Source organism: Alosa pseudoharengus, unplaced genomic scaffold, assembly GCF_046254945.1.
Source record: "Alosa pseudoharengus isolate Yale_2024_CS ecotype anadromous, Long Island Sound unplaced genomic scaffold, YU_APseudo_1.1 YU_APseudo_1.1_scf_2, whole genome shotgun sequence".
NCBI lineage: Eukaryota > Metazoa > Chordata > Actinopteri > Clupeiformes > Clupeidae > Alosa > Alosa pseudoharengus.
In genome coordinates this window covers 17577986-17593020 of record NW_027468663.1, presented here as the reverse complement: position 1 = coordinate 17593020, position 15035 = coordinate 17577986, and the positions used below count along the sequence as shown (strand labels likewise).

The 15035-nt window shown below is 40.6% G+C and overlaps 1 protein-coding gene across 1 annotated transcript; it reads right to left on the bottom strand.

Annotated features, from left to right (window-relative positions):
- Window positions 1–399: 399 nt before the first annotated feature.
- LOC143133397 (uncharacterized) lies at window positions 400–4988 on the bottom strand. The gene is made up of 16 exons (XM_076293162.1): window positions 4938–4988; window positions 4664–4726; window positions 3532–4179; window positions 3288–3404; window positions 2967–3038; window positions 2817–2879; window positions 2591–2620; window positions 2453–2473; window positions 2337–2363; window positions 2197–2235; window positions 1928–1948; window positions 1783–1821; window positions 1059–1103; window positions 905–940; window positions 610–640; window positions 400–498 (listed from the first exon to the last, which is right to left on the bottom strand). The coding sequence occupies exons 1-15, from the start codon at window positions 4986–4988 to the stop codon at window positions 629–631; spliced, it is 1284 nt and encodes a 427-aa protein (XP_076149277.1). The 3' UTR covers window positions 400–498; window positions 610–628.
- Between the last annotated feature and the right edge of the window lie 10047 nt (window positions 4989–15035).

Genomic DNA, 15035 nt, shown 5'->3' with positions numbered 1-15035 from the left:
CACAACATTGGCAGTTGAGAATGAAACCTACTGTAAGATTACTGTGGCTACTGCATGCCAGCAGAGCTCCTTAGCCACTACACTACCACTGCCCATTCTAAAGCAAGACAATGTAGTTATGCTCCTTAGCCACTACACTAATACAACAAAGTAATTCTAAATGTCTGTGTGCTCCAGTGAACTCCTTCTTTACACGTGTCACTCACTGCTATATATTACACCAACGATTCAGCTGTACCTTGCCCAATTAAGGTAGGCTAATGCAGAGTGGGAGTTAAGTCATCTTATTGTCATAATAATGTCTTAATAGACTTCTATACGGAAAACAATACAATGTACAAACAATATTTATGTTTGAATGATTTATTATACTTCTACAGTATCATAGTTCTGATACAGTTTTGAAAGAACATTCTAGAGTCGTGCAAAAGAATGAAGACATAATCACATCTATACGTGATTATGCTTCTCATTTTCTATATGCCACATTTTCCAGATCTGTCAAAGCAAAAAAAGAAAAAAAAGAAAAAGGAATTCATGTTAAAACAAATATTTTATATGTATATTCACATAATGCAGATTTGAGTCTGACTATAAGAAACAACTTACATGCTCTTAGGCATCATCACTAAACTCTAGCCTGTAGAGAATCCCAGAGAATATCAATATTACATCAGCACCACTACTGTCAGCCAATCAAGGAGTTATATTCTAGGTCAATAAAATGATATTGTTTGCATATATAGAGAGGTATAAAAAGAGTGGCAAAATATGTATACTGACTTTCAGAAATGATGGCAACTTTAAAGCAAAGTTTTGGAACAAAATGATAAGATTTAATATTAGACCAAATACCACAGCTGAATGTAGTACAACATCATTCTAAATTACAGTAAGTACTCACAAGTGCTGCAGTTCCGTATTCAAAGGTAATCCTTTCCTATGAATTAAATGAAATGTATAATGGGAATAATTAGTGACTCATGAAAAATTGTATGATTTAACAGAAAGTATAAAATACTTCAGAAGACAGTTTTATGTAAGCACAAGACACCTACGTTTGCCGCAGCAGCATTTGGGTTGTAGTTGTACTTCACATAAGGCTGGGATTTAAACAGAGGAGGAGATATTTGCACTCATCAGCCAACTTTCCAGAATTGCATCAGTATACCCTTTAGGGTAACACTTTATTTTAGGGAACACATGTTAGCCAATACATAACTAATATGTGTATGTATTAGTGCTCTATAAGGTCTGTATTAAGCGTCATTACACAGTTAGGTCTTTATTCAACAATGTCTTATTCTTGGTCAAAAGGTGAATTATTCTGGGTAAATCCTTAATAAGCAAGTAATTGGTCTTAATCTAAGGCTATTAATACATAGTATATGTCAAAACCTAGAAAATGTATAGCCTTCTAATACATTGTCTTAATATGTTATTATTCTGTCACTGTAACTCACATATTCAGTGAATTAGGAGTATATAAACTCTCTATTTTAATCCATACTAAATACCAGTAACCTTAGACCAAGAACAAATGGTTGCTTATTAAGGAGTTACCAAGAGTAAATGACCAATTGACTTAGAATAAGAAATTGTTCAATACAGACCTAATAAATGTGCAATGGTGCTCAATACAGACCTTGCTGAGCACTAATATACATATATATACGTATACATATTAGCTAAAATGAAGTGTTATCCTTTATGGATTTTATTGATTTTATTATCCACAACATGTAACACTATTTCCCAGAGGACATAAATGCAAGGGGTTACCTGGGGACCAAATGATAGGGATTGGGATTGGGATCCAAACTGAATGGAACATAAAATTCAGGAAGTCAATAAACCAACAGGGTAAGGGAAACTTATCCAAAATCAAAGCCAAACATCTGAGCTATAATGTGATTTCCTGACGTACCTTGTACGCTTGGGGTTCATTCTGCCGGCCCCGTGAGACAAAACAACCCCATTTACCACCAAATGAAGACACCCATAAACATCACAGTTTGAATTTTTTATATACTTCAACACTCAAAACACGTTTGCTCCTAATGCTTGGAATTTATACATATACATTTATACATATAACAATAATACATAATATAATAATACATTTACCATCATATGGAGAGTATTTGGAGAGAGCAGTTAGTCACTTTAGAAAGGGGCTAGGTGTCTTGTGCTTACCTGTAGGAAGAACGGTGGCAGTAGGAACATGTGCTCTCCCTACAACAAAAACACCACGCAAACAGACACATGATCGACACAATTCAGGAAGTCAATAAACCAACATGATATAAGATAGACAATAACGCTTGATTATATACCTCCTTCAGTGGCAGACTCGCATTGTTCTAGAAAGGAAACAGATGTTTGGTTAGAAACTGTCTATACAAAGATTTGAAATACCATTAAAAAATATCTGTACTGTATTTTATCTTACTGGTAGAGTCACGTTGTCAACCTGTGAACAAATATTCAGAAACATTACTATTTATGTAAACATTTTGTCAAATTACATGAGGAAATATTAGAATTGCTCTTTTGCCATAAATTGAGGTAAAATAGAATGCAGATTTACCTTGACAATGGGGGTAAACTGCATGATATCCTGCAATGAAAATATGAGACAAAACAATTAGATCATATACAATTTGATGAACTATTATAAATCCATACTTGTGTGCATTTTATCTGTTGCATCCTTGAACGTATTAAGTTAGAAAAGTGTGAACAGGGTCAAAAGCTCTTGATAAATCTATCAGAATCTGACAAAAAACATGAGCTAGTATAGATGAGATACACACCATCATGTTGGGTGTCACTGGTTTTATTCCAAACGGAGCTCTCCCACCTGCACCCCCTGGTCTCTACATTGGGAGAGGAATGCATATTCATTCATTCATTCATTCATTCATTCATTCATTCATTATCAGACATCATCTCGTTAGTCTTACCCTCCTATTTGGTTGCCTCACGTTAAACCCCATTTCTCTCTGTTGTCCTCCGAATCTCTGGCGAAACTCTGCCTGTACAACATTATAAAACAAATTATACAACAGTTAGGACCGGCCAAGCTATTTATTAATTTCTGATTGGACGAGAGTCATTCCATGAGTCATCACGAGTGGCGATATTGCAGCACAACGCCACTCAAGACTTTTTACTGCTAGTAATCACTCCGTATATTGCATTGAATGTGTCTGTGACAGAGAAAGAAGGACTTTCTGTTCAAAGATCCATCTATCTTTTTGGTCATTGCTCAACTATATAATTACCCTTTTGTCCCCTCTGCCAGGAAACTCTGGGGGTCCATCAACCTGGTCGTCTTCATTAAACCATCCTTCATCGTTCTGGTCCTCTCCCTCTGGTCCCATAGGAGGGCCCTCAGGCATCTATAGATCATAATTAATTTTTTTTAGTTATTTATTTATATTTTAATTACTTCAAGATACATTTAAACCACATATAAAAACAGATATTATTTAAATTTTTTGTAGCAAGGATTCTTATCACACTCACCCATGGTTGTTCCGCCTCATTTATGTCCCAGTCTTCCATGTCTGGGCCGCCTGGGAAATAGTCCCCATCATCTGCTGGTCCATAGCTGGGTCCCCTTGATCCAAAGCTGGGTCCCCTTGATCCAAAGCTGGGTCCCATTGATCCAAAGCTGGGTCCCCTTGATCCAGAGCTGGGTCCCATTGATCCAAAGCTGGGTCCCATTGATCCAAAGCTGGGTCCCCTTGATCCAGAGCCTCTGCTTCTACCATTGCCTCTACGTGGCCGTGATCTTCCCCCACCCATTGACTGAGAACCCTGCATCCCAAAACCTCCGCTAGACTGACCCTGCATCCCAAAACCTCCACTAGGCATACCCTGCATCCCAGAACCTCCACTAGGCATACCCTGCATCCCAAAACCTCCACTAGGCATACCCTGCATCCCAGAACCTCTGCCAGACTGACCCTGCATCCCAGAACCTCTGCCAGGCTGACCCTGCATCCCAAAACCTCCTCCAGACTGACCCTGCATCCCAAAACCTCCTCCAGACTGACCCTGCATCCCAAAACCTCCTCCAGACTGACCCTGCATCCTAAAACCTCCACCTGGCTGATCTTGCATTCCAGAACTTCCACTTGGCTGATCCTGCATCCCAGAACCTCCACCAGGCTACAATTACAAACATACAGTGAACATTAACAGATGATCACCTTATTATTTATTTTCTTTCAAAGTGTTCCTCAAAACTACAATGGTTAAAATATCTGTATCATAACACATGATAAACTGGCCTATAGTTGTTGTTGCTTAAAGGAGAATTCCGGTGATTTATGATCTCTGTTTCTTGAGGTCACCGAGTATTGACGGTACAAAACACCTCCCTGAAAACAATCGGTTCTGCCTAGCTCAATTTGCTGCAGCTGCCAGGCAGCTACAGTGCTTCACTCTGGTGGCATGTTCATGAGCCCCCATGTTCATGCCCCCAGAGTGTAGCACTGTAGCTGCCTGGCAGCTCTAGCTGTTCACTGCAGCAACTCAAGCTAGGTAGAACTGATTGATATTTTTTGTCATACCAACAGTACTCTGTGACCTCAAGAAACAGAGATCTATGTGAAGAATTCTCCTTTAAACCCAGCCTGTTCCCCAGTCTTACCCTCATAGATCCTCCTCCGGATGGGCCACCCTGAGATCCATATCCTTGCTGCCCCCGGCCAGGCTGAATATGTGGAGAGGAGGGACATGTTCTATCAGAGACTATGACATGTCTACATGTCTACTACATGTCTTACTCTTCAGTGGATCTCCAGTGCCATGGCTATTTCTTCTATAAATGCTGATTCCATGTATTATCATGCAATCAATACTGTTCTCAATATCAATACTGTGTCTTGTTGTTAAATATGGAAAGCAAAGCAAAGCAAACTTACGTAAGCAGCGACGCCTGACAGTAGTAAAGCCACCAAAATAAAGTGCGCCATTTCTGTGAAAGAGCAATTCATATTCACTCATTCAAAACAGAACAAATCCAAACAACAGAGCAAATCAAACTCATGTTATAACAATATTCCCAAAAATACTGTAAATAATATTAACAACCATAATGTCATAGGGATGTAAAACACCCAAAACACCCATTGTGCCTTACTTACTCTCTGTGTTTCTGTGAGATATTCCTCCACAATGTGTCTTTTATAGGGTTGCAGCTGTTGAGCAATGGTACAACACCCATACTCCACTTAGCATGTCTAATCCTATGATCAAGACAGCCATGCAGTTTTGACAATATTGCCACGCTGTTTTGCTGTTGAGAAAGTTAATTTACCACGACGCCAATGACAAGAAATTTTACTAAGACAAAGGCAAGGGTCACAAAGAATAACATGTGTTAGTGTTTCAACTGCTGAATGAAAATTATGAATGTGATAATTAAAGACAGGGAGTAAGTGATTTAGAAATCTATGTCTTATTCAATCACATTTCATGAAGTGAGTACACAGGACTAGTGTATCTCTAGTCATATTCCCACTTAATACTTTAACCATAATTTCTAAGCGTGACCAGAATATTGACCTGAATATTTTTATAGTTTATGTCTCTTTTTTGGCAAGATATTAGTGTTGATGGAGTTACTCTGCAAAGCTATGTTCTTTCATACTATACTGCATTAATTATAAATTAGTTTTCTGCCAGGTAACTGCCTATCTTTTCTTATAAGACACACCTTTAAAGTAAAGCACAGAGATTTAGTGCTTAACATTTCAGCAGAATGGATATTAGGAAATATGATTCTGCCATTGGGACATGCAAAATATTTAGTTGTGTGGATATTATGTAATCTGTCTATGAATTTAAGTGGAATACAACACCTAACTAGCCTAACACCTAAATCTCTCAATCGCTGTATCAGATATCCTGCAAGAAATCCTGGGGCGGTGGTAGTGTAGTGGTTAAGGAGCTGGGCTAGTGTGCAGTAGCCTGAAAGTTGTTGGTTCAATTCCCGGCTTCCACCGTTGTGCCCTTGAGCAAGGCACTTGCTCCGGGGACAATGTGATCCCTTGTGATAACTGACATATGTAAGTCACTTTGGTCAAGAAGTGTCTGCTAAATGTAATGTAATGTAAAAGAAACAGCAATAACTGTGTGTGTGTGTGTTTTAATTACATGTCTGTGTAATTTCTTGTAATACAGCAAACCACCATAATTAAATACTTTAGCAGTGCTGCTCTAGCATGATCAGCTGTCCATCCATGTGTCGGTCCATGAATCTCCAGCTAGACATTTTCCTGTCTTTTTTCATACTGAAGATCACATCATGTACTGAAGATCAAAGCATTGGCAGAGAGACTAACAGATGTCATATGTATTCATGTTCACCGACCAGCGTTGATCACATGCGCATGGCTCGCAACGGCTCGAAATTCTACTCCAATGAGGTTTTGTTATAAGGCCCAATTATTTTCTCGAACATCGTGGGGCTACACTGCCACCTTCTCCAAGACTTAATCATAATGTTTGGTGTTTTCATGTTTTTGCAGGTGATTTTGCCCCAGATCACCAGACACCAGCTCCTGCTGTTCCTGCAGCTCATGTTAGCCCTGCTGAACACTGCTCCAGCCACTGGCAAACTCAGGAGTCATACGACCTCCAGATCAACTGCTCAGGAAGTCCCAGATGCCATCAGAAAGACACTGGGTGTTTTGTTTATTCTGCCACTGTGGGGAACTGTGGCACAATAAACAAAACACTGAAAACAGTTTGACGCTCCATCCACAAATGCTAACACTGTGCGCAACCATATTTAAACATGATCCATAAACTCCACTGTTTCTCTAGGCCCGAGCTCATTTAAGATGGTGATCAGACCAATCAAATGATTAAATTGTAAAACAATGCCAAATTGCATTTGTCCCATATGACAACAGCATGGCTCCATAGTAGAAGAGTCCAGGTGCTAAAAGGATCAGCCATGCATTCAAGGGGACCCACTGTACAAGCCTGTTATGATCTGGGCTTAGTTCAATATTTTCTTCTGTAATGGCATGGGCAAATTCCAGGATGACAATGCCAGGAATGGTCTGCCTCAAGTTCTGAACAAAAACAAGTGTTGTGAGGTTGTAAAAATTTGTCAAAACAATGCCAAGGTAAATGCATGAATGTACACCTTAAACATTGTGAAAGATGGTCCAGTGACATATTGGAGTTTGTGACTTTTTTAGTACACATATGAAGTTTCACAAAATAATGCACAGAATACGTATTTAGAAAAAACAATAAGATCATCTGAAAAAAAAGTACAATAAGATCATCTGAAAAAAGTACCAAATACACATTAGAGACTTAAAACATTCAAGTCCAAAGAAGTGGCTAATCTGCAATCACACCTGTCATCACTAAATTCTAACACGTCTAACAATTTTCTGTTCTGTTTGTTGCCTGTTCTATGTATGCCAGTCCTGCCCTGCTCTTTCTGCCTTTTTAAGTTTTATTTATGTTGACTATGTTATTATGACCGCCGCGCAGCGAAGCGGCGGTCATATAGGTTTAGTCAGATTTTTCTTTTTTTTTTCTTTTTCGCATGTCAAAATTTCCGTCAATGATTCCCGGGACACTGAAAGACCGGGGTACACGAAACTTGGTGGGCATGTAACCCCTCATGGATAGCATGGAACCATCGTTTTTCGTTTTGATCTGTAGCCCCCCCGCTGGACTGCACCCCCCGAAAGGAGGGTAGGGCAGACACAGTTTTCTGTGAATATCTCGAGAACCGTAAGGTTTAGGAGGACCATTTTTTTTTTGTATGTTGATCTCAAGGGGCCATGTCAACCCATTCCATAACCACTCATTTCATGTATAGCGCCACCTAGTTAAACACAAAAAAGTAAAAATGAGGTGTTGTAATCGCAGGTATCTGTGACCTAACATAGTCAAAACTGCACGAAATTAGAAGTGTAGGATCATTATGATACCCTCTGAATGCACGCCAAGTTTCGTGGAATTCCGTTCATGGGGGGCCACACAATAAATTAATGGGTAAGGCTATTTGCACCCCTGGTACAATTAGCAGTGTATGCTATTCGTACCCTGGTGCAATAAGAAGTGAATTCTATTCGTACCCCGGTGCACACAGCAATGTGTCCTATTAGTACCCCGTCTAGTACAAATATCAATGTATGCTATTCGTACCCAGGTGCACACAGCAATATGTCCTATTAGTACCCCGTCTGGTACAAATATCAATGTATGCTATTCGTACCCCGGTGCATACAGCAATGTGTTCTATTAGTACCTCGTCTGGTACAAATATCAATGTATGCTATTCGTACCCCGGTGCAGTGCACACAGCAATGTGTTCTATTAGTACATACCTAGTAGTACCATATTGATCACACAATGTAATAATATTTTTTTTTTTTAAAAACAAGCAACATGTTTTTTTTGATGTTACATAACAGAGTGTGAATAGCTCAGCTGTGTAATCACTCTGTATAAGGTATGCTGTTTGCATCAATGTACAGTTAGAAGTGGATGCTATTCGTAGCCAGGTGTTTATAGTACTGCATGCTATTTACACCCTGGTGCATGAACTAGCTAATTGTTGCAATCAAAACTTCCGTTTAAGAACCGATTTCTTATTCAAATTGCGCGCCTTCTCTCCAGAGACGTTGGTACACATGCACACTCACTCCGCCAAAACACATCACACGGGAATTGAACCCTGGTCTCCCGCGTGCAAGACCTTGCCTGTGACCACTGGACTATCTGCTTCAATGGAAGTTATGATTTGCAGGTAAACTTAGAGTTTATAGGCCTGAACGTCATATTCACGAAATTTCTGTTAGCTAACAAACTGACGGTTGTATGTGTTCACTGAACAAAGATTATGAAAATAAAACACAACTTTTCCATCTCAACTTTAATTTGAACAGATATTAGTGCTGAAACCGTTCAGAATTCTTCACTTTCTGCTGACGAAAAAACGAATGTCGGCCATGTTTTTTGGGCACGCGAGCAACATGTTTTTGTTGTTATGTAACAGGGTGTGAATAGCCCAGTTGTGTGGCCAAGGCTATTCGTACCAGGGGTACGAATAGACACTCCGTAAATTAATTTATGTTACTATACACCAACTGGCCTGTAGGTGGCCGGAGACAGTTTTCTGTGAATATCTCGAGAACCGTAGGGCCTAGGAGGTCCACCTTTTTTTGTATGTTGGTCTTAAGGGGGCATGTCAACCCATCCCATTACCACTTATTTCATGTATAGCGCCACCTAGTTAAAAATTAAAAAGCAAAACATTAGGTGTTTTCATCACAATAACTCTGGCTGACATGGTCAAAACTGCACGAAATTGAAAGTGTAGGATCATTATGACACCCTCCGAATGCATGCCAAGTTTTGTGAACTTTCGTTCATGGGGGGCCTTACAATAAAATAATTTATGTGTACATTTAGTGACCGTGCACCAACAAGGCACAAGTCAACCGGGACCAGAAAATTATTTCTTTATCGCCATAGACTGGTGTTCAACATTTTTTGAAAGATAGGTCCCATGGAGGCAAACGGAAGTAGCGTCACTGGGACACTCAACAGGCCTACTATTACTGCATACAGGGCCAGGAACAGGGCAGTGGGCTCACCAGGGCTAGCAAGAGGCTAACAAGGGGTAGGATCCAGGCACAGCACACCACAGGTGAACACGGCACACACTTGATGCACAGCAATTACAAAGGACAATAAAGGGAAACCACCACCTGGGAATCAGCTTGCCACCCACTTTGGCCCAACAGCTCCTGGAGGTCAGGCTGCATGGGCATTGTTGTGTGTGAACCGAGTTCAAAAGAACGCGTTCATTGAACACACTCATTTTTTCGTGAACGTTGAACTGAACGCAACACATTTTTTAATAAAGAACTTGAACGTGAATTAGTTCACATTATGCGTCATGAACGGCAGACATCGCTGTAAATGAACGTTGGAATTTGTTTTCCATTGAAAACTGAGTGACATCTGTTTTCTCTTTTGAAACGCAACGAGAGAAAGTTCCTCCCTCCTGTATTCTCTCTGGTGCCGCTTAAATCATGCATCACCAGACAGAAATGGTTTTGACATTGTGTGTGCAATGCATTGCGGGCAACGTAGTGCCCGGCTGAGAATAGTTGAATAGCATACTGGCTTCCGCACAACGTTACCCGTGATGAATTGCAGCAGAGCGGGGTAGGCATAGCAACGCCGCGTAGCAGGCAATGACGAGAGCGTGGAGGGCTCAAGGGGGCAGGCGAATTCCCGGAAGTAGAAGAATCGACGTAGGCTGGAGGGACCACCTCTCTGCTAACTCCCATAGAAGTCCATTCATTCTAGGATTTTTTTGAAATACCATAACTTCATATAACATATATCCTGTGCCGATATTGTAGCTTCTGTGTAATCTTCATAAACACTACAAAAGCAAAACAGACTCCACTACCTACTATCTATGACGGTAACTAATAAGCAAAACCTAGCATACACGACCGGTAAGGTAAAGCATTACACAGAGGCAACCTAATAATAATAAAAAAGTAAACCTAATTTAAAAAAAAAAACGGCATTAATCATTTCAGAGGTTTTCGATGTATTGACCGTAGGTCGGAAAAGTGGAAAGAAGATTAGCTTCAAGGCTATAACTGTTTTGTTTTGTTTTAGCATGACTGTTTTTGAAGATGATCATGTATAGTAGCTTCAACATTAACACGACTTAGTGAGGGTACGCAGAGCGGTACAAAATATGACCGCCGCCCAGTCCAGCCAATTTTTTCCACAAAAAGAAATCACGCTGAAAGGCCTATATGATTCTAACTGTCTCACTAAATTGCATTATCCACACTCAATTCTCACTGGTATCTGCTAGACAACATGATTAGTTCATAGATTTCACATGTAAAAGTCATTTTATACAACCCCACCTCCATCTTGCCTGTTCATAATTCTGAGAAATTCTTGATTGTTTATGTTATGTTTATGTTATGTGTGTGGGTGTGTGTGTGTGCCTGCGTATGTGCCTGTGCATGCACGCGTACATATGTCTACTGTGTGAGTATGTGTCATACGTATGATTACTGTGAATGTATTTGTGTGTGTGTGTGTGTGTGTGTGTATCTGTTTGTGCACATGTGTGCACATGAAATGGGTTAACATGACCCCTGGAGGCAAACATCGGAAAAAAATGGTTATCCTAGGCCCTACAGTTCTCAAGATATTCACAGAGAACTGTCTGCCCTACCCTCCTTTCGGGGGGCTACAGATCAAAACAAAAAATGACGGTTCCATGCCATCCATGTGGGGGTACATGCCCACCAAATTTTGTGTACCCCGGTCTTTCAGTGTCTTGGGAATCCTTGTTGGTGTATGTCACTAAATGTACATATAAATTATTTTATTGTAAGGCCCCCCATGAACCAAAGTACATAAAACTTGGCATGCATTCGGAGGGTGTCATAATGATCCTACACTTTTAATTTCGTGTAGTTTTGACCTTGTCAGCCAGAGGTATTGTGATGAAAACACCTCATTTTTTGCTTTTTAATTTTTAACTACGTGGCGCTATACATGAAATAAGTGGTAATGGGATGGGTTGACATGCCCCCTTAAGACCAACATACATAAAAAAGGTGGACCTCCTAGGCCCTACGGTTCTCGAGATATTCACAGAAAACTGTCTCCGGCCACCTACAGGCCAGTTGGTGTATAGTAACAAATTAATTTATTGTGTGGCCCCCCATGAACGGAATTCCACGAAACTTGGCGTGCATTCAGAGGGTGTCATAATGATCCTACACTTCCAATTTCGTGCAGTTTTGACTATGTTAGGTCACAGATACCTGCGATTACAACACCTCATTTTTACTTTTTTGTGTTTAACTAGGTAGCGCTATACATGAAATGAGTGGTTATGGAATGGGTTGACATGGCCTCTTGAGATCAACATACAAAAAAAAAATGGTCCTCCTAAACCCTACGGTTTTCGAGATATTCACAGAAAACTGTGTCTGCCCTACCCTCCTTTCGGGGGGTCCAGTCCAGTGGGGGGGCTACAGATCAAAACGAAAAACGATGGTTCCATGCTATCCATGTGGGGTTACATGCCCACCAAGTTTCGTGTACCCCGGTCTTTCAGTGTCCCGGGAATCATTGACGGAAATTTGGGCATGCGAAAAAGAAAAAAAAAGAAAAAAAATCTGACTAAACCTATATGACTGCCGCTTCGCTGCGCGGCGGTCATAATAATACATAAATAAATGTTTAACTTTGATGGCGAAGGAAGTGTGAGAAGAATCTGTGTATCTATCATATGAGTTACAAGATTCAGTTCGATGGCTAACGTCACAAAGTTAAGTGTGAGTCTGCGCAGTACTGGGGGGACCAACTGAAAAATCGTTCTATTTGACTCAGTGCCCTCCCATTGAAAACGACGGAGTCTGTTCGTCCATTTCTTTTAGTCTATGGGAGGGCTGGAGGAGCGAGAGAGAGACAGACCAATGACGAGTAAGAGAAAGCGTATAGAACTGGTCTACCTTGTATGTACTGCTGCAAGTTTCATCACCTGGTAAGAAACCCACAATTGCAGTGTCATGAGCAAATGTCTACAATGAGCAGCTTCAAAGAACGTATAGTCATTTCTAGCTCGTAGTGTGAAAAAAGGTATTTATTTGAATATCTCACGAAAAAAGTAAAATGAACTTAACTTTGAACTAGTTCAGAATTAAAATTGTGAACTTTGAACGTGAACTGTTCACTTTGAGCATGTATGAACTGAACTTGAACTAGTTCAGAAAAGCTGTAAACTGGCACAACACTGTGCATGGGTGCAACCACCTGGTCAGCTTTAAGGTCACGACCTGCACATACAGTATGCACAGAGAGGGGGTTGCATTCACTCACAAACATTCAAGACGAGGACAAACACGGTACAAACATAAAACATAAGCAGCAGTAGAAGACAGGGCGACAGCAGCAGGTGGCGTGGGAGCAGCAAGCTTGAAGATGGTCAACCACCAGTTCCGGGTTCGCTGAAGTACCGTTGTCCCCTGCATGTGGAGGAGGGGCACGGCCACAGTTCTACACTGACAAACGAGCAGGGAATTAGGGACGCTAGCAGACAATGGGGCACAAACAAAACATTAACAAACACTCGGGGTGAGGTTGCCTTAAGCAGAAGCTTGAATCAGAGCAAATGACTCACCGCTGAACCACGAGACAAACGTACTACAACGCAAAAGAGGGAGAGTAGATGTAGCGCAAATAATGTCCTGAAGTCACATCATGAAGATTTCAATGATCTCTTACCTCAGAATTGTTCCTCAAACACCCAACAGGACAGCACCAGCCCAAACAGCCTGCTGCTCCCACGCCACTACAACAAAGTAGGTTCTCTGCAACAGGTGGAGAATTGGGAGACATGCAGTCAGCTGCCTAGATATAAGGTGGCAGGTGCCACCTGGTAATTAGCAAGATGGTCTTCAGCTAGTCAACAATTAAGACGAAAAAGGGGCAGAGGCCTATCCTGCTACATGTGACTTCCTTGGGTTTCAGCAGAGACTTTCTAATGTGGAGACACAGCACTCAAAAAATCCTCCATAGAAATGCATGGGGCTAGTTTGTCACGCCATTGTCTACACATATCACACCCCTTCCTCGGCAAAACGTCGACATGTGAATACATTGAGCCAATCATAAGGTGTGTTGTGAAGACATCGTGCCAATCATGTGTTGTGAACTCGGCGCTGGAGCAAGGTTGGTGTCATGAACATGGAGGTATTATATATAACTGGAGGGAGTGACTAAGTCCCGCCCCCATTTATTTCAATGGCCCATGCTAGGCTAGCTACTTCAGCCAAAAAAGTTTGAAATTGACCGCAGCCATCTTTATGAAAATGGCGTTTCATGGGTGTTCGTTTCCGGCACCAGGTAGAATTAGCCTATTAGATTCCACGTTAGAGACAACGTAAGGTACAACGGTATGTCGTTGATGAAGATTGGACATTCCCTCAGAGGAAAAGAAGTTGTTCGTGAACGCGCTTCACTTCACCTCGTTATAAGCGCAAATGTATTTAATTGGTTGGGATAACATTTTGGGAATGGTGGTAGAAGTTTGCCCTGTCTCTGAAGTCCTACTGTAGGTTATTTAATGTGATGTTCATATGTGATAATAAACAATGCGAATCCATATTGACTCACTTTAGGCTACACAAATAATGATCCCTAAATGTATATTTGGACAGGCTGTATACTAATTGCGCAATAAGCTATTCAACGAAAATGACTATAATTATGTAGACATGGGACGAAGAAACTTGTGGATAGCTGGGATTTTTGCTGTACCCAGTGTGAATTTGCAGCTTGTTAAACCTAGGTTACATTTGCAGGCAGACGAAATGAACGCAACGCAAATTAAACTTACCGATAGAAGCGCAAATCCCTCGGGTATTGAGGTTCAAGCAGGCATTTCAAGAGTCTGCAACTGTTGTTGGATATTTGGCTTTTGCTTCGACTGGCAGCCTGGCCATTTAAATCAAATGCATGGCCTAATTATGTCAATGTTGCAAGAAAGCAAACTAAATAAGCTTCGTTTTAAATGACTTGGGGAGGTTACATGTTTATTTAGTTTATTTGGTTTATTTGATAGGGACAATGCATATTAATGAACAGTGTAATAAACACCATGTAAATATGCCAGAATTAGTAAGAAGAACTACTTTTCATCTGCATGATCCCGACGTTGCCTTGTCATGGACTACAGGTAGGCTACTACTGTTGCATGTTGCAACACAGCTACTACAGCGTTTTAAAATAGTTTTCATACACAACGCAATGAGTAGGCTAATAATTGGATATAGGTCATTGCTATGCATACATGTATTGTCACAGTTACCTTGTCAACCCACAAATAAGGCAAATAATAGTATATGACAACATTTACTTTTTTCTTATATTTACCACAAAGTCTGGTATAATAAGCCTAAACAATGTAGGCATTAAGTCAAGTATCA

Excerpts from the sequence above, each read along its gene's own strand:
- LOC143133397 (XM_076293162.1), bottom strand. The coding sequence starts at position 4,988 with ATGGCGCACTTTATTTTGGTGGCTTTACTACTGTCAGGCGTCGCTGCT. Across the intron at positions 2,474-2,590 it reads AGTTTACCCCCATTGTCAAG|GTTGACAACGTGACTCTACC; the intron begins GTAAATCTGCAT and ends ATTTGTTCACAG. Across the intron at positions 941-1,058 it reads CAAATGCTGCTGCGGCAAAC|GAAAGGATTACCTTTGAATA; the intron begins GTAGGTGTCTTG and ends TTTAATTCATAG.